This window comes from Ruditapes philippinarum, unplaced genomic scaffold, assembly GCF_026571515.1.
Source record: "Ruditapes philippinarum isolate M1 unplaced genomic scaffold, ASM2657151v2 ctg861_1_1_1_1, whole genome shotgun sequence".
Taxonomy (NCBI): Eukaryota; Metazoa; Mollusca; class Bivalvia; order Venerida; family Veneridae; genus Ruditapes; species Ruditapes philippinarum.
In genome coordinates, this window is record NW_026854651.1 from 42,926 (window position 1) to 67,527 (window position 24,602).

The 24,602-nt window shown below is 33.4% G+C and overlaps 3 protein-coding genes across 3 annotated transcripts; all 3 read right to left on the minus strand.

The window, feature by feature from the left end:
- Positions 1 to 1,960: 1,960 nt before the first annotated feature.
- On the minus strand, positions 1,961 to 6,961 carry LOC132740668 (sex peptide receptor-like). The gene is made up of 3 exons (XM_060728612.1): positions 6,521 to 6,961; positions 4,561 to 4,697; positions 1,961 to 3,264 (listed from the first exon to the last, which is right to left on the minus strand). Exons 2-3 carry the CDS (start codon positions 4,670 to 4,672, stop codon positions 2,072 to 2,074), a joined length of 1,305 nt encoding a protein of 434 aa, XP_060584595.1. The 5' UTR covers positions 4,673 to 4,697; positions 6,521 to 6,961; the 3' UTR covers positions 1,961 to 2,071.
- A 261-nt stretch (positions 6,962 to 7,222) lies between these two features.
- LOC132740669 (uncharacterized) lies at positions 7,223 to 13,449 on the minus strand. The gene is made up of 3 exons (XM_060728614.1): positions 13,304 to 13,449; positions 12,173 to 12,330; positions 7,223 to 8,903 (listed from the first exon to the last, which is right to left on the minus strand). Exons 1-3 carry the CDS (start codon positions 13,309 to 13,311, stop codon positions 8,488 to 8,490), a joined length of 582 nt encoding a protein of 193 aa, XP_060584597.1. The 5' UTR covers positions 13,312 to 13,449; the 3' UTR covers positions 7,223 to 8,487.
- A 3,019-nt stretch (positions 13,450 to 16,468) lies between these two features.
- LOC132740678 (C-type lectin 1-like) lies at positions 16,469 to 24,488 on the minus strand. Its single transcript, XM_060728622.1, has 7 exons — positions 24,465 to 24,488; positions 23,441 to 23,538; positions 22,726 to 22,897; positions 21,914 to 22,060; positions 20,868 to 20,915; positions 19,664 to 19,762; positions 16,469 to 17,687 (listed from the first exon to the last, which is right to left on the minus strand). The coding sequence occupies exons 2-6, from the start codon at positions 23,492 to 23,494 to the stop codon at positions 19,701 to 19,703; spliced, it is 483 nt and encodes a 160-aa protein (XP_060584605.1). The 5' UTR covers positions 23,495 to 23,538; positions 24,465 to 24,488; the 3' UTR covers positions 16,469 to 17,687; positions 19,664 to 19,700.
- Between the last annotated feature and the right edge of the window lie 114 nt (positions 24,489 to 24,602).

Consider the following 24,602-nt stretch of genomic DNA (forward strand, 5'->3'; position numbering starts at 1 on the left):
TAATACTGATAATGAAATCATAATAAAGAAATTCTCATCATTTACAAATTCTTACAAAAATGTTCGTTTTTTTCTACCTTGTGGACTTACTTAAGACCAATTTCTTAATACATTTACTATACACAGAAAGCGGTTGTTGTTTCTCGACTCATCTGATGATCGAAACGGAAATACGTGTGTGTTCATTCCGTGAAAAGCTTTATTTTTCAGCTTATTTTGCTGGCGTTGTGAAACTGAAGCATCGTCATATTAGAATGTGCGCAAAAGGAAAAATACAGGCTTTAAAAAAGACGAATTAATTTGAATAAGGCAAAGCTTCAAAGTGAGCTCTTTGACAGAAATTAAAGTACATTATAATTTAAACCCATCGGCGGCTACACATTTTATGTGAAAACATAAACACTTAGAATTGCACATTCGGCCGCGCACACAACACAACCACACACTTAATTATACGGCCATTATATGTTTTATATGATATCTAAATTAAATGCATCCGTCAGAGAACATATATGGGAACCATAATAGGACAGGGAACCAGAGTATAGTTCGGGTAATTTGAAACTTGGCAAAGCCTATGAACGGGAAACGATGGTTAATATAATCGTTCAGTTTTATTTTACATTTTCCAATTTAAAAATGTCATTCGGTATTTTATTCACTGCTTCCGTTTATTCTGGTTCTCTGTCCTATAATGGTTCCCATAGAAGTGCGCAGGAGACCAGTCTACGCATCCGTTTTCAATCAGAATTCCTTTGCTTATATCCTTATCTTGTATTTCGAAAAGTTGCGATTGGTCAAAATTTCCCATAATTTGACAGTACCTCCGGCGAAATTTTCAAAACCTTCACTATCTAGCAGGTACTCACGTTACCGTAAAGTTCGCTTTGCAAGCAGGACTTCGGGACAGCTCTTCGAACTCGTTTTTACTGTGACATCGCTATATGTGTCAACGGAATTGTCTAGTTTTGATGTTTAAACGGTCCCCTGTAAACGTTTAGAGTCAGCATTTACATTTCAAAGTTTTTAGGTATCGATCGACGATTGAAGTTATTTGTCGGCAGTTGCAGGTACTTATCGAACAAATATAATTGATTGTCCACGGTTGTAGGTTTTTGTCCACGGCTGAAGGTACTAGGTCACGGTCTTGTCCCTGGTTACAGTTTACTTATTCACGGTTGTAGTCTTATCCACGATTACAGTTACTTCTCCATGATTGTAGTTCCTTTGTCGTGGTATTGTCCCCGATTACAGATTGTTGTCCACGGTAATAGGTACTCATTCACGGTCATGTCCCCAGTTACAGTTTATTGTCCACGGTTGTCGGTATTACGCCCTGGTCTTGTCCCCGGTTACACTTAGTTCTCCACGGTTGTAGGTACTAGTCCACGGTTCAAGATTCTTAGTCACGGTGTTGTGCACATTAACAGTTACTTGTTTGCGGTTCCAGTTATTTAATCACGGTCTTGTCACCGGTTAAAGTTACTTGTCTAAGGTTATAGGTACTAAGTCGCGGTCCTATCCACGGTTACAGTTATAATTACTTTGTTACGTTCTTGTCATGGGTTAGAGTTATTCATCCACGTTTATAATTACTTCATCATGGTCTTGTTCACACGATTACAGTTAAAGTAACTAGTCCGCGGTTGTAGTTGCTTGTTCATTCCTACAGTTATAGTTGTAACTAAGTGTTCATGGTTGCAGTCTTGGATGTTCTTGTTATGATCGTTATTAAAAATCTGTTATATAGTAATGCATATTGCAAAATTCCTTGTTCGTGCTTAGAAAACAGGCAATAATAATATCCAAACCCCATATTTATTTTAATTATATGCATTATAAAATTACTTGCGAATAAGAAAAAAAGATTTAACTCCGTACAGTTTAGAATTAAATTTAGGCCACCCATTTCTTTTTTCTCATAAAAGTACGATTACATTAAATAATAGAAACCAACAACTGTAAAACGTAAGATTTTATTTGATACTACATTATTATCAAACTAGTTAAAATAAAAATCTAGACCCGTGTCATTCAATAATATATTGTGACATCATTCTAATTTCCTGAATCAAAGATCAGACGGTTCCTCGTTGGCGGAAAGAAAACGCGAACATCTGTTTCGTAAACAACAACAAAGTCTGCTGAACGAAGCTCTAAAGTGTGCACTTATACAACAATATAGTAAAAATATTATTGGGTAACTTATGGACACTATCATATTTGCGATTCTGGCCACATAATTCAAATTTCTTTCGCTGATAAACTCTTTGTCGTGAATTTCTGCTAACGTCCAAAATATTAGAATGACTCCGACCGGAATTTCCACTACTATAACGATGACGATGGCGATGACGACAATAATCGTCATTCGTCTGCTCTCGTAGTATCGCACTCTGCTCTGAGACGCTTGAATATGATGGGTGTTTTTGGTTGAAATAACTTGACGAATATGTTCCGCGTGGCGCAAAGCTTTTAACATTAAAGTATCCAGTATTATCATAAATGTGCATGGAATAAACTTTACGAAAAGAATAACAAACCAGTAATAACAGAATTCGTAATACTTGAAGTTTCCGAACACTGGTGTATACACCGCTTTACACGTTTCGATTCCTTCTACATAGTTACAAAATTCGTCTAGTTCATATCCATCTGAAGCGATCGTATTTATGGTAGCATTTGCCATTTCTTCACTTACATTATGTATCCAAACTGTAAGATTATCAAAATAAGTTGACGGGATTATTTTAACAGGCACGTACTCTGTGTCTAGAAATCTACATAAATGTCCAAGCGTTGCAAAGATATAAACAATCACGATAGCAAAAACGCTTGTTCGAGGTAAGCAAAGTCGTCTGATGAGGAAAGGGTGACGTATAGCAACACACCTATCATACGCAAGAACTAGCGTTAACCAGATCGATGCATTGTGGGTAATCGTAGGAAAATACTTCGTGAGATAACCCCACATTTTACAGTTTTCGTATGAAACATAATCCGGAAAAATACCATCAAAATACATAAACATGGTTGCTGCACATGGGATTAGTACTGTTAATGTATCCGACACTGATATTCCAATTAGTATGACGTCAAGTGCTGACGTCATTTTCTCCCTGACAAACGTTATGATAACGAGAATGTTCATTACAACAGCAGCAAATGCAACCGGAAGTAGATACAATTTGTCACTGACGTTGTCATCTTTGTTCCATGACCATGGCGTCATTACGTAGGAATCAAAGTCTTCGTTTAGTATTTCTAAAAAAAGAAAGCAAATTGCAATTTGACTTGTAACAGAACAACGTTCACGGGAAAAATGTAGTCTATGAGTTTAGCATTTAATAATCAATATACATTATAAAACTGTTTTAAGCCAATCTATTATAAACAATGGAGGAAAAGACTTAAAGCTGCACGCCTCAAGATGAGCCAAAATATTTCAAGAAAATCAATATTGAGAAACATAGCATTTTAAGAAAGGTAAAAACATTCAAGATCAAAGATAAATTTTACATGTTATGTGCGGTTTAATACTGATTTTGCAGTATTTCATCACCATATTTCTACTGCCGCAGTAAGGGATGTTCTTGATTATATTGGCCACTTTTAGGTATTATTCTTGGATTGTAAGAGCCGATTGCAATATGTAAATAACTTTATTTGCTCACATCACAATATTCTACTTGTAAATACATTTCCAAACTTTTCATGAAAATTAACATGAATCTGGAGGTGTCTGCTTTAAGTATTATCAAACAATCAATAAAGTATGGCGTCGTAAAAGTGCCAGAAGATGAGTTTTCGACGCCCAGCCAAGAAGCAGGCTTCAAAGAAATCTGCGGCCAAGAAGCCAGGAGCTAATAATTTATTCAACTCCTTTGCCCTGCGGTAATAGTCAAATCATTAAATTCACGACAAATACACCCGGGCAGCGAATTGGAAAATTTACATCCTATAAGCATGTTACGTTTGCCCCCAGAAAGGGATTTTCCCGACTATCCCCATCACAGTACCGAGATGGGTCAGGGTTACAATGGACTTGTGCAGTAAAAGAATGTCACTCAGGCCAAAGATTATTCTAGTGTTAAAAGTGATTAGAGCTGCCAGTCTACCTTGCGAAGTTACGTGAAATAATTCGGCAGACGAAATTTCGTTCAAGTGCTTTTGTCATTTTGTTTTATATTTCAATTAAGAAAACATAATATTCTTAATTTATATCGTAACAAACATTCTAACTATGTACAATGTATCTCCAAAATGGCCATATTTTAAATACCGGAAGTGCATCATCGCACTGTCTTATAGTTGGCCTTTATAGCAGGTTGCTTCAGACGTGACAAGGTAGTTACAGGTATTACAGGTAGTTAGAATAACTGTATTATGGAAATAAAAAAAATCAAGTCTGTAATACAATGTAATTGAAGGGATTCCGTGTTGAATATCGGCGGGGGGGACAATTCAAGAGACAAAATATATACACTGTACATAAATTATATTGTCCATTATTGTAATGAAGTGTATTGAAAAACAATAATTATGAAGATAATTTATTACCTGTAAAGGAGTCATTGTCAAGCACACATGTATATTTGTTTGTGTACGCATGTTTGGAATGTGTAAACACAAGCGGAAGTGCGAATGGAGCGCCATCTGGTGTTGTTGACATTGTTGTTGATATTGCAACATGTGACCTGTAACATAAGATAACATTACTGGTGTATTTATTTTTGTTTATAAATATTAAATATACGCATTTTTCAAATGAAACAAAGCTTTCCATTGGTTTAATGCTGTATAAATTCCAAAATACCGGAAAAAATAAACAGCTCATTTTTGTTAATGACGTAGTTCTGGAAATGGCTTAGAAAAGTACAGTTGTTATAGAAGCAACTGCGATATTTCTGGAATGAATTATGGTATTTCCTAAATATAGCCCTTCGTTATTCCACTGTAATTTAGCTATGTAATTCAACGACAAATTGATGCCGCGAAAATTGCGACACGTGCGGGAGTCCCCGAGGATGTGCTCGGTAATGACCGGTCAAATGGTCATTACATAAACACGCACATTATAAATTATCGGCTCCGATTTGTCATGGCTGTACTCATTATTCTATCTCTTGATAATTATAGTTTGGGGAAAATGTAGCGTGTATTGAAATTGTATATAATGTACATGTATTAGTGTAGAAACAATGTTTTATTTAAATAGAATTTATATACTTAACTGTGAATCAGTGGTATTAATTTACGATTTTATAACTAATAATTGTCGGTATTTACATTCGATTACTTAAACATGCACGTTTTCAAACACTAATTTAATAGTATGTAGATTGGACCATTGTCTCAAGTTTCAAATGGGTTAACGATAATTTTTATGATAAATTATGGAAGCTAGTTTGTGCCCTTTACTGATCTCGTCAAAAATATAAAATGCTGGAAACGACAAACAAAAACATCATAATTTCAGAAATAATATACGTTGTGTATTTGCAGTTTCGACTTTGCGGCGAAAAAGTATTCTGTCGTGTGTTTACACCTTTCACGTGTTCGCCCATCATGCTTAAAAAATTTATGGTCAAATTTAGCCACCAATTAGTGAAAAGTACGAGATTATAACCTAAAACATAGTTTGAACTATGTCCAACATTAAAGGTTACAATTAAGATATCTTTAATTGATACAAAGAAACCCGCATTATGTTACCAACTTTAAAATGTTCATAATTCTAGATGTAGAATTTGTATGTGACCTTACTACAAGAATGAAAACGTTTGCAATTCTGATAAAACTGTTTGATTGAAAGTGTATAAAACCATTTAATAATGAAAGTTTACCTTCGGTACTATCAAATTGTCTATTACCATATGGGACACAAAAGGCCTAAAATTATTCTATGTAGGGATAACGCATTCTTTTCTTCATTTCATTATATTGCAAAAAAAGGAAAAGAAAAAATGACACATAAGGCTAAACACTGTGTTTCAGGTAGAGTTTATATACAATGGTTTATAAAGTGAGTTCGCTTATATACCGCGTAAACAAGTGTTTGAAATACCATACCGACGGAATGTTTTAAGGTAGAAACTTTGACCAAATAACACTTTTCATGAAACATGCAAATATATGATTTTCATATAAATAAGACATTCTTCATAGCAGTTAACATTTTATCCAATGTAATGTAATGTAATGTAATGTAATGTATTTTAATTATTAAATATTGTTTAACAACTTACAATTACACAAATAAATTATGGATAATCATTAAAAATAAAAAAAACAATTTCACTTCACATGAAATCAATAGTATGTTAAACACACACTATAAAATGTAGATGGTGTATAGTTCATCACATAATATCATAATAATTTTTGTACAGAACACGTTCGTTCAAATAGGCACAATTGATTACAGAATGTCAGACAATCATATATTACAGAAAATTAATCACATAATAATATTATTTAAATGATAACAAAATAACAAAATAATATATATATAACTTACCTAGTGTTCAAACGTGTCCCTATTTGGTCAAAAATCCAACAGTGCTATTCATTTAATTTCGAGAATGACAATAGGAAATTATCCGTGCCAACGCAAGAGTTAAAAGAATAAAAGAAAAGTAAATGCTATAATTCTAATATGCTAAGCGCAAAAATACTGTACGCTAACGTGGTTAACACGTAAGCAGCAACTATCAGCTTTATCGACGTCAGATTTAATTATCATGAAAGTCACTCATAGTCCACTGTACAGAGGAGAAATGAACCGTTACACCGCCTAGAGGCAATAGCAAATGGAGAATCAGTCTTGTGTTGTACACGCGATTGCAATGATAAGTTGGCACTGGATGCAATAGTAACTGTCAATTGTGATTCAACAAGCAGTGTGCTCCCTATTAAACCGTCAGTTAGATACAGTTAGATACAGTATTACTGGCAAATTACCTGATCAAAGTTCATCCGACCTGTTTTCTATAACTTAATACGTTTTTAACACCTTATAATAATTGAATACTTTAGTGCAAGGCAAGGGTTTATAAGAATAACAGTCGTTCTGGGAATGATTATTGTCAGGGATCCAAATCTACAAAAAGCGACAAATGAACATTTGACGCAATAACCGAGGTTCGATGCTGTGTCTATTGTGCTGAACGGATGTGACTTCATACCATTGTTTTACATCATAAAACAAAACAAGAATAGAAATTAAAAGAACTTTATTCAAAGACAGTTAGACAAAATGTTGAAAAAGAGAAATACTGAGTTTAATATTTCAATTTACAATACTGATGAAACTTATATATCAGCGTTAACGTGTCTACACTGAGGTTCAAAATCATAAAAGCATAAAACATGGATTATTTTTACATAGATCAGCTTAGCACTTAAAGATATAGATAATATTCAAAAGATACTTAAGGACTATACTCAAAGATAGATTGAAACTCGTATTTTTTGTGTTGTTGATAACCTGGTTTGTGAAATACTTTGCAACGCTTTTCAATTTTTGGTCAGTTTTTACAATTAGAATAATTATTCTGGAAATACGAAGTGAGAGAATAATCTTAAATTGCACAAAAGTTATTGATCTAGACGAACATTAAATTGTAAATAATTCTCGAAAAATATTTTCCAGTCCTGTCATGTCAAAAAAAACTCAATAGAGTTTCCCTTTCAGTGTAAATATATTCCTTGAATGTTAAATTGTATTTTAAGAATATACCTATCTGGAAATGTAATGTAATAAATGTATAGTAGTATTTTACTTACTTCAAGCGTTAAATGTATTCTTTTGATTCTTGTGGATGACCCTATAATGCATACATGTATGTTTCATATAATATTGTTTTATTCTATATTTATAACTTAAATGCTTAAAAAGCTATTTATAATCTGCCAAATTATGGATTCATCTCATCCATAAGAGTTCGCAAACATTTAGTTAAAGGGACTCCACTGAGGTGTTTTGATATGATGGGACTGAAAATATTTTTTCCAGATAAATGTACCATTTGATGTAGGTGTATATCACGAATCTTTGTGCAAACTTTCAGATCATTCGCGCACTTCTTTTTTCCATAATAATTATTCAAATTGTAAAAAAATGACCCAAAATGAAAAGCGTTTAAACGCTTTCCACTCAAATTAGACTAAGAAAAGCATAATACTACGATTTTCGATTTATTTTAAAGTATATTTCTTAACTTTCTTTGCATATATTTCTGTTTAAAGCGCCCCAGTTCATTTATGTAAGAACTTCTAATGTTATGTTTTTAGGCTTTTAAACCTCAGTGGAGTCCCTTTAATAATATATTTACCAAAATTTTACAAACATTCAAAACTAAAAAACAGATTGTCAGTGTTCAGAGAAAAGGAAGAAATCGAATCATAGGTTTTAAATTCGAAGAGAAGTTTTTTGCTGTCTTTATAGCCACACGATTTCATACGTTCAGTTAATCATTCGCCGATTCATTCTATATCTTTTTCCTTTTCCACGTCATCGGAGTGCTTACTGTCCTCTCCCTGCGCCTGCTTTTCTTCGGATTCTTTGTTACCATTCGCTTGGGGATTGTTTTTATCTGGTCCTCCGTTGGCTGGACCTCCGGCAATGTCATCTTTTTCAGCTCCTTTATGCTCCGACGTCGGTTCAGATTGGCAAAATTGAAGCATTGTCCGCGCATGTTTCCTTGCCATATTGCATTTTCTTGACCGGCGCATGCGGTTCGTAGCTGTTCCGTCAGCCTCCCTCCTTCCTCTGCGAAAATGTTTCTTCGAAGCCGGGCTGTTCCATACACCTTGTAAGGGGTATGTAGGGTTAAATTCGTGCTTTTCGAAACGGATTTGGTGGATCACTTTGTCAACCAAATCATCAAGTGAATCGTCTTCTGAAATATTAAAGACAAAATCTTTAAAACATTTGGCAGTATGTGATATTACATGAATTAACATTGTTTTCAATATAATTTTATGTTTGATTAACTGCTCTAATAATTACAAATAACGAGAAGCAAATAAACGGATCAGTTTTATTACATTATGAAATATGATGGTCATTAATTTTGGATAACTTGGGAAAATGCTCGACATCAAAGCCTCTGTTCGAACCCCTGACAAAGTACATAATGTTTGCTTGTTTGGTTTTACGGCGCACCAACACAGTTTATGTCGTATGACGCCGAAACAGGAAAGATGAGTTTGGCTAACCTCGGGTGTTGCATTTTTCAAAGCAACACCAGCGGTCAAACAACCTCGCCTGCTAGAGAAGTATAGACTCTAATAATTCGAACTCATTTAGGCGTAAATGTGCAAAGTTTGTCTTGTGAATAAAAGTCACAACGTATGTTCTTTATCACAAATGCAATAGCAAAGATTGAGATTTTAAATAGCAGTTATGTATATACATGTATATAATTATGTAGATATTTACTAAAACATGTAACAAAGTTTCAGATACAGATTTATATGTATATAAAATCTTTCGCCGAAATATCATTAAATCGCAAAAGGTGACAAAGTTGAAGAGCGAAATAAACTCATCTAAGCAAATATAACAATTATAATTGGATTTCCTTTAGAAATAATTACAAATACGTCTATTCCAGTGTTGTCCTATTTTCAATCTAGCAATAAACAAGAAAAGCATTGATGCAAAGCATCACAGGGCGTCCAAGCAAGAAATGCAGCAAGTGAAGATGAACTAGTACACATATGATGACAAGATATCCTTATAAACTACCAGAAATGTATATCACTAATGAATGAGCGGACGAAAGACATTGTTCATTATGAACTTTGATTGGCATGCTAGAGATTAGAATATTACTTGTTATTTCTTTATGATCGTGGTTATTAATAGCAACGGATATACATGTATGCAATCATTTATAATCCATATGTGTAACGCATGATCAACACGTACCACACCTTTGTAATTGTCCCTTATTATGTTATCGCTATTAGCGAAGACCCCCTCTTAAGGTATCTGTTCACACTTTAAGTTAGTAAATATATTACCATGTTGATCATGTTGAGCATAATTGTTTATTATACAATAATTGTAATATCTATTAATTTTAATAAAAAAAAAATACAAATTTTATGAATATTGTTTTCTTTTCTTTTTTGTGTTTTATGTGCTATTTTAATACTGAGTTTTTACTACACTTTTTTTATTAAAATTGTAAAATAAATTTTAAGAATTCAATTGTCATATTGACCGACGATTATAAGTCAAAGCTTAACTGGAAAAAGTCAGTAAATTATGGTTTATCTTTTAATATATAATATTGTTTATTTTTAAACCATGTACATGTACATTTGTATTTTTCTTTATCATTTTTTAAATTATCAATCAATTGAATAATTCATAAAATCTAATTTGTAACTTTGAATAATTCCTCGGCATCTTTACTAAACACGGATAACAAATTAAATAAAATGTTTCAAAGTTGATAATGTCATTTTAATACCATAAAAATGTACCTTTTTCTCAATTATTGTACATATCACGGATTTATATTACATATAAATCCGTGTACATATTTATTGTTTTTATCTCATATAGATAAAATGAAACATGCTATTGTTGTTGTTTTTTTTCTAATTGTAACGATATCAAACATCTACTCCAAAACCGGGAGAGACCGGACAATAAACGTGTGGTACTATTCGCCGGTCACTAGTAAATCCCGGTCAAAATAGACCGGGAGAGACCGGTAATTACCGATAGGAGTGATAAATAGATATATCTATAAATAGATTTTTGGAATATTTAGGTCATCAACTGATCTTTCTAGGATACATGTACAACAATAACATACCATGATAACCCACTGTGTACTACAAAATGATAAATGAAAAACCCCGAAGAGCGCGATTTATTGACGGAAAAGGTTATTTCATTTGAAAATGTTTGCATTGCAAAATTCTCCAGTTCGCTATTCATTGTAACATATCGCGACATTTCATTCTTAATTAATAATCAAGCACCCTAATACCGATCGGAATGACCGGCTTTTATTATGACCGACTAAAAGGCTCGAGAAGTTGCTGTCGCCCACAAAATCTGCTTTCATTCCATAAGGGCGCCGCGCTTCGGCGCGGACGCCAACAATTTTTAAGAAACTAGTTATTAAGTGAGGTTTGTTGTTGTTTGTTTCCAGTTCGTCCATCTTTTTCATAAACGATAGCATTAAACAACTTGCATCAAAGGAACCAAAGTGCATACATTTACTATGAGAAGTGACTGTATTCAAGAATTTTGTGGACTGAAGTTATTGTTGTATACATATTTAGACATTTATTGCAAAATCATATTCCAAGAATAAATGTAACAAAGTTTCCCTGTAATATTTATTTTACAAAAATTCTGTTCAGAGAAGCCATTAGTGGTTACGGTAACGAGGACCTATACATTTGACCAACTGATCTTAAAATCAATAGGGGTGATCATCTACTGATTGCCAACCTATATACTAAATCGTATGACTTTATACCAAAAGACTTTTTTTTATTTTGTAACTACATGCATGCATATACATAGAGAAAACACATGACCTCCGGGTCAGGACAAATTTTGACCGAGGGTCTACCAGACAATGTTTCATTCCAAATGGCCAAGCTCTAGCACTTGTTGTTTTAGAGGCCATTTCAAATGTTTTAATTATACCTATACACAAAATGTAAATCTATAAGCCCTGGACCTGGGTCATTTTTGAGTCTCAAGCCTTAGTGGTTTCAAAAAAGTTTTTATCCAGTTTTTCTTATTTACAAATACCCCAGTATTTTGGGAAATGTTGACCCTGGAGGCATTACTGGAATAACCTTTGTAGAGGACTACTTAATGACGTACCATTCATCATATAAAAGCTCTAGATCAAATAGATTAAGACAAGAGGGTTATTGAAATTTGCATTATTGACTGGTTTCTTGTCTTTGGCCCTGTAACCCACTTATACAACAAACCGGAACCATTTAAAAACTTTGGTAGGGGAATAAACACGGATCATTACTGTAAAATTTAGTTAAAATGGAGTAATCGGTTCAAAGAAGATGTTACGCACGACGATGGATGACGGACAAGACAAAGAGGGTGATGACAAAAGATCACTATGAAGGAGAAATTTATTTCACTAGAAAACCCTTTGATGCTTACCATGTTCATGTGAAAGAATGATATCATCATTCTCAGGATCGGACATTCTACCTTTCTCACGTGCCGTTGTTTTACTATGATGGCTAAACGCATGCGCAGTTGCCACCAGGAGCACACATCCAATCAAAACTCCCCATGAGTAAGACTTGTCAGGAATCCTTCGAATCAGAAAAAACGAAAATTACCAAAATTACCAAAACCATTCACTTTATAGTAGATGTTTGATAAAAATAAAAATGGGTCAAAGACAGAAAAGGCCCGGTTGCATTTGCATACCAAATATCATGATGCTGTGGTGTTAAGAAAAAAATTACCACTGACCATTAATGTCGAAAATTTAACTAAGTCAGTAAACAGGAAATGGATGAGCAACAAACCTGAAATAAAATCCCAAGGTATGGAACTACGTGTCAAAGCTGTATGCCAAATATCAAGAATCTGTGATAAGTAGTTGCTCAGAAAACTGTTACGAAAATTTCCTACTATTGACCATTAATAAGGAAAATTTTACTAAGTCAGTAAAAAGGAAGTGGATAAGCAACAGACCTGAAATTTAATCCCACATTATGGGACCACGTGTCAAGGCTGGAAGCCAAATATCAAGATGCTGTGATAAGTAGTTGCTGAGAAAACTGTTACGAAAAGTTTTTTCCCGCCCGCCCGCCCGCCGCCAACCGCCCGCCCGCCGCCCGGCATTCACCATACTATAACCCAGGTTTGCACCAGTGCAACCCGGCCAAAAATGTTTTGAAAATAAGATTCGATAATTTGTTGACGTTTGATTAAACTAATTACTAAACTTTGCGATATTATTCTGTTGAACAATCGATGTTCTCATCTCTATATTTACTAAAAAAGAACATGTATATATGCAGATTAATCTTTCAAGAAAATACATTTTTGAATGAGACAGAGTAATAAGGTTTACGTTTAATACTTCATATTATTTACACATTTCTAAAATCTTAAGAAAAAAACAATATAATTGTTTGAAAATATCATTTTCCCCATCATCGGCATCATTATCATCATCATCATCATCATCATCATCATCATCATCATTATTGTTATGTTTTAAAAGTATTTTCAGAATAGAAAGTGATATAGAACAAAACCTAAAGCAATACATACATTGTCATCTTATCAGAGGTTTATTCCGACTTTCACTGGATTTAAAACTGAAACGTTATATTTCTTTCGGAGAAAAAAAGAACATTTCGCTAATTAGCCAGCATTGATTTCATATCAATTTTCAAGGAAAGTCTTTGTGCTTTAAAACGTCTAACACGTATAACTTTATGAAATATTTATTACTAGAAAGGTATATACATGAGATTCTGTCACGACATTTCTGTTTTTGTATATGGAAACATGTTTACGAAACATATAATTATTTATTCTATTTATTTTCTGAATAAAAAAAGACATTATACAAGAATTTCAATTTTATGACCCAATTTATTTTATAACATCTTTGTGATGAAAAGTTCGAATATAAAGTTTAAAGGCAGCCGTGGTTAACTTCGGATAAAGTTGACAATCTATCTAATGGTTAATATTGATAAAAAATGCAATATGCTTTTTAACAATTATTTCAGCAAGTGCTAATGAAAACTTATGGGAAGTCCAATGCGTCTAAAAACATAAAATTAATTCTGAATTTTTACATAGATCAGCTGTGTCACTTTTTAAAATCAGAAATGATACATAAAAGATAATTGAAAAAAAAAATAAGAAATAGAGGATATTCAAGTTTTTTCTATAAATACATGATTTATTTTCATCCAGTGGTATGAAAATAAATATTTCATGAGTGGCGGTAGCCACGAGTGAAATATGATAATTTTCATGCCACGAGATGAAAATAAATCATGTATTTATAGAAAAAACTTGAATTTTCTGTTTATTATATACATTTTTCTCTTTTTTTGCGATAAAATTTGAAAGACTTTCCATTAAATTTTGTGTACTGGCAGAATTTAAAAGAAAGTAGTCCGGCGAGACACCAGTGAAAATACGGAAAATATGTTTCACTGCAGTGAAAAATAAATTTTTACAGTGAAAATACGGAAAATGAAAATATGCATTTTATTTCATCAATTTTTCTCAATATTTCATTTATAAGTATATAATAAAGAAATTTATTTTTTGAGCTATTCTTAGTCTGATATTAGTGAACGGCGTTGCACCGCACAACGCATTTTACTTTTGAGTCATTTTCTAATTTTGATTTATTTTCCTTCTGTAAAACGAAAGGAGCAAATGGTCTGATGTTTCGCACACAAGTTTTTTTTTCTAGGATCATTAATATCAAAAAATTATCGTTATGTTAAAAATCCTGGGTGGAGTCCCTTTAAACTTAAGATTCACTCATCGTAAAATCATAAAAGAGTCAAACGATAACTGCACGGGAAACGCCGAAAGCGTGCTGTGGACAGCATGACGAATACTCTGCACTTTTAAGAAGATATTATGCATGTACAAGTCAAGATTTCAAACACTTATCTTTTGTCATCGAAATGTTGAATTAATTTAAAACTGTACTTTTTATCATAACATCATTGGTAAATACTGTGTTGAAAGCTGTACTTTAAAAAAAAATTATAACAAGAGTAAGGCAGTCTTTTTTATTCATGTAATTTAGGCAGTTTTCGTAATATATCCTAAACCATTAGAATTATTAATAATTGGTCAATTAAAATAGTCAATCTTTTGCAATATACAATTATTTTATCCAAGCTTGACAGTGAATAAATGAGCATAATGTCACTTTAAATGAGCCGCGTCACGACAAAACCAACATAATGGGTTTGCGACCAGCATGGATCCAGACCAGCCTGCGCATCTGCGCAGTCTGATCAGGATCCATGCTGTTCGCTATCAGTTTCTCTACTTGTTATAGGATTTGTAAGCGAACAGCATGGATCCTGATCAGACTGCGCGGATGCGCAGGCTGGTCTGGATCCATGCTGGTCGCAAACCCATTATGTTGGTTTTGTCGTTACGCGGCTCATATAATAATGATGATGATATACATGTACATGTTTCTATAATAGGGATAGAAACGTATGTAATAAATTGATTTTTGATTTCATTTTCACTGATTATGTAAATTTTCAAATGCACATCTTCCATCCGACATATTATGGTGGTGTTGTCCAAAAGATTTTTCAAATATCTGCTTTCAGAATAAAAGAGGATTTTCCGAGTGTCCCTCTTTTTGGCCCGTTTTAGAGTTATTTCTTTGGAAAAAAAAAAACACTAAAAATACTGCTTTTTGGGCAAAATAGGACAAAAACAGAAAAAGTTTAGTAATATATTTTTATTTTTCAACAATTTTTGTTCATACGTCTGAACAAAAAGTAAGAATAGTGTAAAAAATAACATATACATGTATATTTTTTTTTTCAACAATTTTTGTTCATACGCCTGAACAAAAAATAAGAATAGTGTAAAATAAAAAACATATATATTAGCAGTTTCAAACTTGTTCATACGTATGAACAAATTTTTTTCTCAACTTGTAAAGATTTTTGTTCATACGTATGAACACTGCATAAGTTCAGCAATATTGAGTATTTTTTAACAAAATTTTGTTCATACGTCTGAACAAAATTACCTCACATACTGAAAAATGATTAATGATTAAAATTAATTCAGGGCAACCTCTGCATAACAACACCAATGGGAGACAAAGCGTTTGGTTGTTGTAGAGAGGTGTTTGCTCTAGAGAGGTTAAATTGATTGTGATGTGTTAGTCTAAGATTGATGGAAATTTTTCTTGCAAAAAGGTTGTTGTTCTACATGAGGCCGCTCTGTCGAGTGTGCACTGTACAACACATTTTACACGCTTTTAAAACACTGCAATAACTTTAGTAAGGATCTAACTCAATACAGTGTTGGAGCAGTACCTCTTGACGCTTGCATTAATCGTGATCACAAAATAGAAAAAAATATCGTTTTAACGCCTATTTTTACATTTTTATTCACTATCGTAGAGTCTTAAAGTGCATTTTTGTTGGTGAAAAGGCCAGATTTGAGCGCGCCTTGCCCGGTATATACCGGAATACGGCATTAAGTGTGGTGCGCCAACTCGCTCCTTTAGTTAGATTCAGGGAAAAGCAATCAATTCATAACAAAAAGTGGTTAACCCCAAAAGTACACAAATGATTATTTCATCAGAGCTTTATTCCTATACTTATAACTGTAATGAACTTTTCGCTAATAATCCCATTATTGGTTTTACAATTGTCTTCCGATAAAATCTTTCAGGACGAAAACGACAAACAACACGTCTTAAAATATGAAATATTTATTACCAGAGAGATATATACATGAGGTTTTGTCATGATCTTTCACTGTTTGTACATGTAAACATTTTTATAAAAAATGTAAATCATAATGGTTTTTTTTTCTAAACAAAACAAAAACAAAACAAAAATAAAAGTGAAATTATTCAAGAATCTAAATTATGTGTACTTGGATGACCGTTTCAATGCATTTGTATTTAAGATAAAGTTGAGGTAAATTTTTTATTGTTCCCTGTCACAAGGCGTTAATTTGATGACTATAAAACACGTGACAAAATTCGCAACATTTGCTCGATATTATGTAGTCAAAATATATTGGCGTGCCAAAGCTTTATTCTGAGATATTTTCGTTCTGGGGCAGAATCTCGCTTTATTGCCCAGACACGAAAATAGCACAATATCTCGTCGCGCAGTACAATTAGTTGGACTAGATATTATGTTGACTAAAGCTACATTACATTTTTTAAAGTCGATATTAATTTCAATATTGATAAAGTTTTGAATATTGTAATAGAAAAAGTTTAACTATAATAAGTAAATGAATTTTTAAAATAAATTAATGCTGCTCGTGATAATAATAAATGTGATATACATGTATTAAGTTTCGATTTTGAATTACGTGATCTAAGATGATGATAGAGTTTTAATTAAAAGTCAACAACAATTAGAACAAATTACAGACACGGAAATGTTTCTTAAAAAAGAAGATATTACAAATGACGTGTACTCTATCAAACACAGAACAGATATCCTGCGCTTCAAGTTAAGATTTCAAACACTTGTGTCACTGAGTTGCTTAAGCCACATCCTTGTGTCGTTTTAAAACTTGTCGTTTTGAAATGAGTTTTTTCTATCATAATTATCACGGTTATACACTGTGTTGAAATCAGTACAACGGTATATGTGACACTTCTAACAGAAAAAAAGCCAGACGGAGAAGTGATATCATCTTTATCCTATTTATAATTGACTTTTTAATATTAAAAAAAAAACTCTTTTGGCGTTCTTTCTTATTGCGCGTTATAAATAAAGGGTGTCTTCCCGTTATGACTTATGTCTAAGCATTTACAACCGTACAGCTTAGCTTACAAGACAGTGATAAACGTCAAATTCAACGTCCAAAAGCTATCCTTTCCTTTTTTTCCAACATTATAGTCATCAAATCACAAAAATATCATATCTTCACAGAGCCTTCCTCACTATATCTGAAACATAATGGAAACAACTGGTTAATTCAACAGCATGTAATGAAAATATAATAAAACATCGGGGTAGGCCACTTCGAGCACAGTTCAATCACGCATCGTTCCTGGGCATATTTTCAAGCAGTTAAGCAGTACTAAGTGCCTTCACACTCGCAAGAAACTGATAAATTCTGTACATGCTAGAGCAGAGATAGAACGAATGCGCGAAGAATTTCATGATCGATCACATCGAAAATGACCTACACCATTTTATTTACTGATAGTATAACATTTTGCAATTTTCGGAGCTTCATGTTCTTGTAGAGCTTATATCAATACAAGTTTTTAGTATTGCACGATGTCTTTTAGGTCTAGTCTCAATCTTCTGCATTTTCTGATGTGTGTGTCACGAGAAAATTTGCCACAATAGTTTCAGAATCCGTTAAAAGGAATCAAAAAGGTAGTTTAAAATGCACGAAGTCATGTATATACATTAATATATATCTGAAAAGTTTAGGAAAATGTAAATTGTTCTTAGTAATAGATGAAAAAGTAAACACAGTAGGTTACGTAAAACAAGATAGCGGAAACTGAACAACTCAGAGGCGCAAAGGATTGTGGGTCTGGACGTGAAAATGTATTACATAAAAGCTTCTTATCCCTCTGTTACATAAGTCTCTGGTATTTTACCATAATTGTGTTCGTGGTCCTTATCCGAAGTTAGTCGGAAAGGGTCGAGAAGTTGCCATTGAATTGCTGGTACGCTTATTCTTTTAAAGGGAAGTAAATGCTGCATGGAGTTTGTACCGGAAGTAGCTATTTAAACTAACAAACTGTGTACATGACTTTTGTTTACCACAATCTTAGGACAAACGAGGAAACAGACGAATCAAACAATACAGTCGGAAATATACTCTAAGTAGTATCTACTTCGTCAGTCAGTATTTTTATGTATAAGTATTTAATTGTTGTTGATGACATTTTTATTGTTTGTTTGTTTTTGTTTTTTTTGAAGTACATGCTTCAGAAGATCGGTTTATGTTTATAATTGAAGTACATAAGTGGGTGAATCAGAACACCGGTACTGATAAATAACCCATGTTAGCCGATGTGTTTGTCGTTGTTGTTGTTTTCTAAATATAAACTGGAGATAAATTTCAATGATAAATACGCTATATAATTCCCTTTAAATGGTTATTGATAACATTTTCCCTATTTTAACCTAGAGCTTCCGGTCATACAGAAAATGGAATCTACTGTTGAGTACTATATGTAATCTTCGTTTTATGAAATTTGATTGAACAGTCATAATATATAGTTACTCAAAACCTTCAGTCCTTTACATTCGAGTTAAAATTTAAAATTTAAGCTATCGAAAAGGGATAAATTTGCGTGAGCTTTGCTTGGTGCAACACTATTTAAAAAAAAAAGTACAAAGAGCAGAGGGCCTTATAGCATTACATGTATATAGTTGACCGGTCAGTCAGCCCGCATTAATTTAACGGACGGAAACTAAACGCTGACGACTTTTCAATGTTTGGAGCTGACTAGGAGGTTTCTCTAATGATATTATGTCCGAAGTACTGTGTGCCATTTCTTATAATAAACCGCACACTACAAAAATATAATGGTAGAAGTTCTACGAGGAAGCACGGATTTAAATGTAATATAAATCCGTGGAGGAAGTTAAATTTCCAGTACTCTTGACAGTACCTCAGCGTGTATAAAACATTCCTTGTGGTTACACGCCACTAAATTTTAGCGGTTCGACAAAAAGTAATAGTGCTTACTCAGGCAGCCATTGTGAATATCATGCTATTCTATTACACCCCCCCCCCGACACTTATATACACTTTTATGTAAGATATCATTTTAAGCAATGAGGTCAGACTGTTAAATTTACGTGACATTTTTATCATGTACATGACAATAAAATATACTTATACTTATGAGTTTTTTTTATGTTGATTCTTAGAAAACTGTGATGGCATACTTACAAATAATTAAGATCTCAACCAACCCGCTGCCCTATTGTCAGTGACGAAGTGTTAAAACCACAGCGGCTGTAAGTGTTGACAATAATGATAGAACCGACCCTGTAAAAATGGAAAATAATGATTTAATCAATCAATCAACATCAATCAATCAATCAATCAATCAACCAAACAAAATTTAGCCAGTCAATCAACAAATGAGTCTATAATCAATATTTCAATCAATTTCTCGGATATATATTTTCTAATATTCATATCAATATTCGTCTTAACAACATTTGCTGGTTCTATGGTGTTTAATATATCAATTAGTCCTTATTTGAACGAATTCAAATGATAAATTAGTGTACAAGTAATTTATCTACAGATTAATTTATAAATTCAAATTATCTTTAATTATTCAATCAGTCAGTCAGAAAATCACTAAATCGGTATGTGATAAAGACGAGAATCATTTTCAAAACTCAGAAAGTTCTTACAGATAAGGTAATACTACAATGTTCCAAGTAAGATTGTACTCATGCAACTGAATCAAAAAACAATCGTATGTGTATGTGTCTCGACTTTTGTTTCTCGATTTTTTCAGTATCTCGAAGTCTATTCTAATTATCTGTTACAGGGGAGATCTCGCTCGAGTAACCGTGACTGATTTCTACGACTTGACCCTTCATTACCGTAGTTTCGAATTGGGAAACATATCGGCCATTATCAATAGCAGCTTATCCGTTCTTACCCGAAGTGTGACGGAAAGGGCCGAGAAAATGCAATTTGGGGTGGGACTTTTCAGACAGCCATGAAGTGGTCCATTATACGCATTTTTGCAGTGAAATGTTGTGTGGACTATAAATCACTTTCATGAATTCATTTTCATGCGCGTGTTTTATACTTAATATAGAAGTCATTCCGTACTCTCGACAATTACTTTCCGAAGTATTACGGAATCCGCCGGAAATTCGAGATTGCCGTCATGTATGCCATATCAACAGGAAGCAAGCAGATCGATGTATCTCCGTGATATATTAAGCTGTCACGTGACAGAAAGTGTACCAATCAGAACTTAGATTTTAAAATTGTGGTATTTTATCATTAATATCTGTCCATCAAGCAGTTAAAAGAACATAAGGAAATGATTCTTAAGCACGTTTTATAATTTTGAGATCACTTCCTTAAGATAAGTCTTATTAATTGATGACTTTAATATACTTACATTGCACCGGATGTACATTATAAGCGGCATTTGACCCGTCCACTGGCGCTGAAAAAAAAAATGAAATAGTATTTAATCAATGAGTATACATGAAGAAAATTGTATAACGTATACAGTATTAACAAAAATAATAAAGAATAGAGTATCTGTTTTACAATTTTTTTTTTAAATCTTAAGTATAATTGAGCCGCGCAGTCTGATCAGGATCCATGCTGTTCGCTATTATTTTCTCTACTTGTAAAAGGGTTGGTAAGCGAACAGCATGGATCCTGATCAGACTGCGCGGATGCGCAGGCTGGTCTGGATCCATGCTGGTCGCAAACACACTATGTTGGTTTTGTCGTGACGCGGCTCAAATGATTCATTTGAAACAATTCCGAGTATCGTGAAAACTTTAAAGTTTATATAAAGAAAGAAAACTCACTGAAAGTATTAAATGGCAAAATTTTATTCATGAAAAAAAAATTAATCCGGCCGAACATTTCGCGACTAACAAAAGTAAATAATGGACAATTCATTAGTTGTCATTTAATAATAACCTCGAGTTTGAGATATGTTCAGTAGAGAGAAATCTGGGACTATAGTTAATGTTTATTTATACGAATTGTCAACAAATATAAAATTCTTATTATAACATAATACTGGTATATACTGTCAGATTTAATTTTAATATTTAATATTTTACGGCCAGAGAATACTATATACGTGTCGTTATATAAAGAATCATAAAATTTAGACTTTACTACAATGGTTTTATACATATACATGCATTTTTTTTTAAATAATCACGTGAAAAAAACTGTGTGTTTTAATAGCTTACTATTATAGTGGTTATTGTTTATTGTTATTTTCATAGTCTTAACACCAGTTTATTTACTACTAGAGTGGTGTTGACCAGCTGATCCATACAGCCTCTATAAGTCGTGTAGAGTAAAGCCCCCTCCCTCATCCACTCCACCACACACACACATCCTAACCCCTCATTTAAAGAAAAAACTTAGAAACCGGAAATGATGCAGCAGACGAAAGGTTCTCATTATATTTACCATATTGACACACGTAAGCCGTAAACCAGTCTGCAGTCTGGCAGGGAACAGATTCCCACACTCCTCCTTCTCTCAGCTTCAGTTTTGCACAGTCACAATTGCTACATATCTCGCCTTCTTTCCAGTTATTGTAAAGTAGATTCTCTCCTAAAATTGTAAAATATTAAATGAATGAATGAATGAATGAATAAATGAGCGGGTGGATGGGTATGTGGATTGATTGATTGATTGATTGATTGACTGATTGATTGATTGATTGATTGATTGATTGACTGATTGATTGATTGAGTGAGTGAGTGAGTGAGTGAGTGAGTGAGTGAGTGATTGAGTGATTGATTGATTGATTGATTGATGGATGGATGGATGGATGGATGGATGGATGGATGAATAGATGGATGAATGAATGAATTAATGAATGAATGAATGAATGAATGAATGAATGAATGAATGAATGAATGAATGAATGAATGAGCGGGTGGATGGGTAGGTGGATTGATTGATTGATTAGATGGATGAATTAATGAATGAATGAATACGCCACCTAGCATTGTGCGCATACATTCCCAACAAAATTCCAATAATGATATCCATTTTAACTTGAAGAACGGACTTGTTTATAGAATAAAATTAACCATTTAAGCATTTTAACGGTTAACAAAGACCTTTCTATTTATACCCTTACGTCATCCCTCTCCTCTCCGGGTTTATTCAAATAGTATGTACAACATTTTTGTTACATAACATTTAATCTATTTTCATTTATTGATAAATTGGCATTTATTTTAGGCAAATAAAGCAAAAAGAGTTCCAACCTGTAACCCATTTCCATACCCCTCCGTCACGTTTCAGCCCAATCAGTATGGTATGCACATCGCCAACATTTGCTAACTGACGTTTAAGTTCTTCTTGTGTTGCATTGTCTTTAATAGTTAACAGATGACCTTTCCTACTTCTACAGTCAGGTTCAGCAATATCGAATGTTACCTAAAATAGAATCACTCCAATTTACTCTATACTCTATATGATATCTGCGTGTACGTCGGTAAATCTTCTTTTTGCCTATATTAGTTAAATTTCGTTACATTATTTGTTTATCATTTCTTAACAAGCTGTATGATAATATACCTATTTTTAACTTTGATACATTGATTGCATTGTACGATTTTTTGAGGTAGGCTGTATTTTTGGATTTTGAATTTGCTAAAGCACAATGCAGTCCCTCACAACAGACTACAGATTAAGTATTTGTATTCATCCCTTTTTATAGCAAAAAGTACATGATTTCTCCTTTGATATTATGACAAGTATTATACTTGAGTGTACGTTAGATCTATAATGTTCTTGCAAGTTCTGTTAGAGGTAAAGAAGTGAAGGAAAGAAAGTAAGAAAGAAAGAAAGAGAAAGAAAGAAAGAAAGAAAGAAAGAAAGAAAGAAAGAAAGAAAGAAAGAAAGAAAAAGAAAGAAAGAAAGAACGGCACAATGTTAAGTGTAAAGATTGGAATTAAAGAAGAAAATGTATGTATGTACCTGAATATCTGGTTTTTCAATGTAATGATAGCACATAGAGTTTATCTCAAACATAAACTCATCTTTATTGTCAACTGTTGGACATTCTGCTGCACCTATAAAATCAAACAAACAAAGATTAAGTTCGGTAAATCGTTTGTATTGTTTGCAATGTTTTTGTTGTTGTTGCACCAACACTGTAATTGTCATGTGGCGTCTTTCCAGCCAACCTCACATGCCCCACCTCGAATTATTTTAGGCAACGGTACGGGAACCTGTAGTAGAAAAATTCAACCGATGCTCCGTACCAGGCTCTAGCCTTGCGTTAGCTGGCCTCACAAAATGTCCTGTAACAATTTCACGTGGGGGAAAAACTCCCGACAGTCCATGCGGGAATTCGAACCCAACAGCGGTGATGGGAGCAAATAGTAATGGACAGATCAATCAAATGCAATGACACAATCTGTGCAATTATAACTCCAATTGGCGGAGTTTATTGGCCTCCTCACTGATGTATGTTTGAATCCTGCAAGGGACAATGAACTTCACCAAGAAAGGCAACTAACTAGCTTATGGAAGTCCTGAACTAATGATTGGACGGCATCCAATTGTTTACCCTCCAGGTAAAGTTAACATTTACCAACGCCACCGGAAAGATTAACATACTGGTAAGCATTAAACTTTTAAGCGAGATCCAATATGACAAATAAACTGCCGATATCTTTTTTTTTTATAACAAACTGTATGTCGGTAACACGTACAGGAATGTGAAACTGATGCAAACATTGCGCAGAAAGATAATGCCCAATTGCACATATGGTTAAAACGGAAACCACTAATATACGTGTCTATCTCTTTTTATTAATGTCTTGTGAAAGAAGTGAATAAGTGCACACGGTTTCTACATGCAAGGTATATCCTCCATCGGTCCATCGTCTCTCCACTGACCGATGTGTAATTGTCTGCCGTTGCGGTTTAGAGTGGAGCAACTATTCAATTGATTCATAATGCACAAACACGAAACCACAAAAACCACTTACCCTATTTTTGATATACTCTATTATACAGCCAGAACTAAGAGGCATCCGAGCCCCTTCTTAACCTTGAAATCATCTCGTCAGTACAATTTTATTGTCACTTGGATATTTAACCCGTTTTATATCTAAAAAATGCGCTCGTTATT

What these genes read in the sequence shown, in the direction of transcription:
- LOC132740668 (XM_060728612.1), bottom strand. Translation starts at nt 4,672, where the DNA reads ATGTCAACAACACCAGATGGCGCTCCATTCGCACTTCCGCTTGTGTTT. An exon ending in TGACAATGACTCCTTTACAG is followed by an intron (nt 3,265 to 4,560) that starts GTAATAAATTAT and finishes TTCTTTTTTTAG; the next exon opens with AAATACTAAACGAAGACTTT.
- LOC132740669 (XM_060728614.1), bottom strand. An exon ending in CATTCTTTCACATGAACATG is followed by an intron (nt 8,904 to 12,172) that starts GTAAGCATCAAA and finishes TTAATATTTCAG; the next exon opens with AAGACGATTCACTTGATGAT.
- LOC132740678 (XM_060728622.1), bottom strand. Translation starts at nt 23,494, where the DNA reads ATGTTTGAGATAAACTCTATGTGCTATCATTACATTGAAAAACCAGAT. An exon ending in GGCTTACGTGTGTCAATATG is followed by an intron (nt 20,916 to 21,913) that starts GTAAATATAATG and finishes TTTTTTTTTCAG; the next exon opens with CGCCAGTGGACGGGTCAAAT. An exon ending in TAATGTACATCCGGTGCAAT is followed by an intron (nt 19,763 to 20,867) that starts GTAAGTATATTA and finishes CCATTTTTACAG; the next exon opens with GGTCGGTTCTATCATTATTG.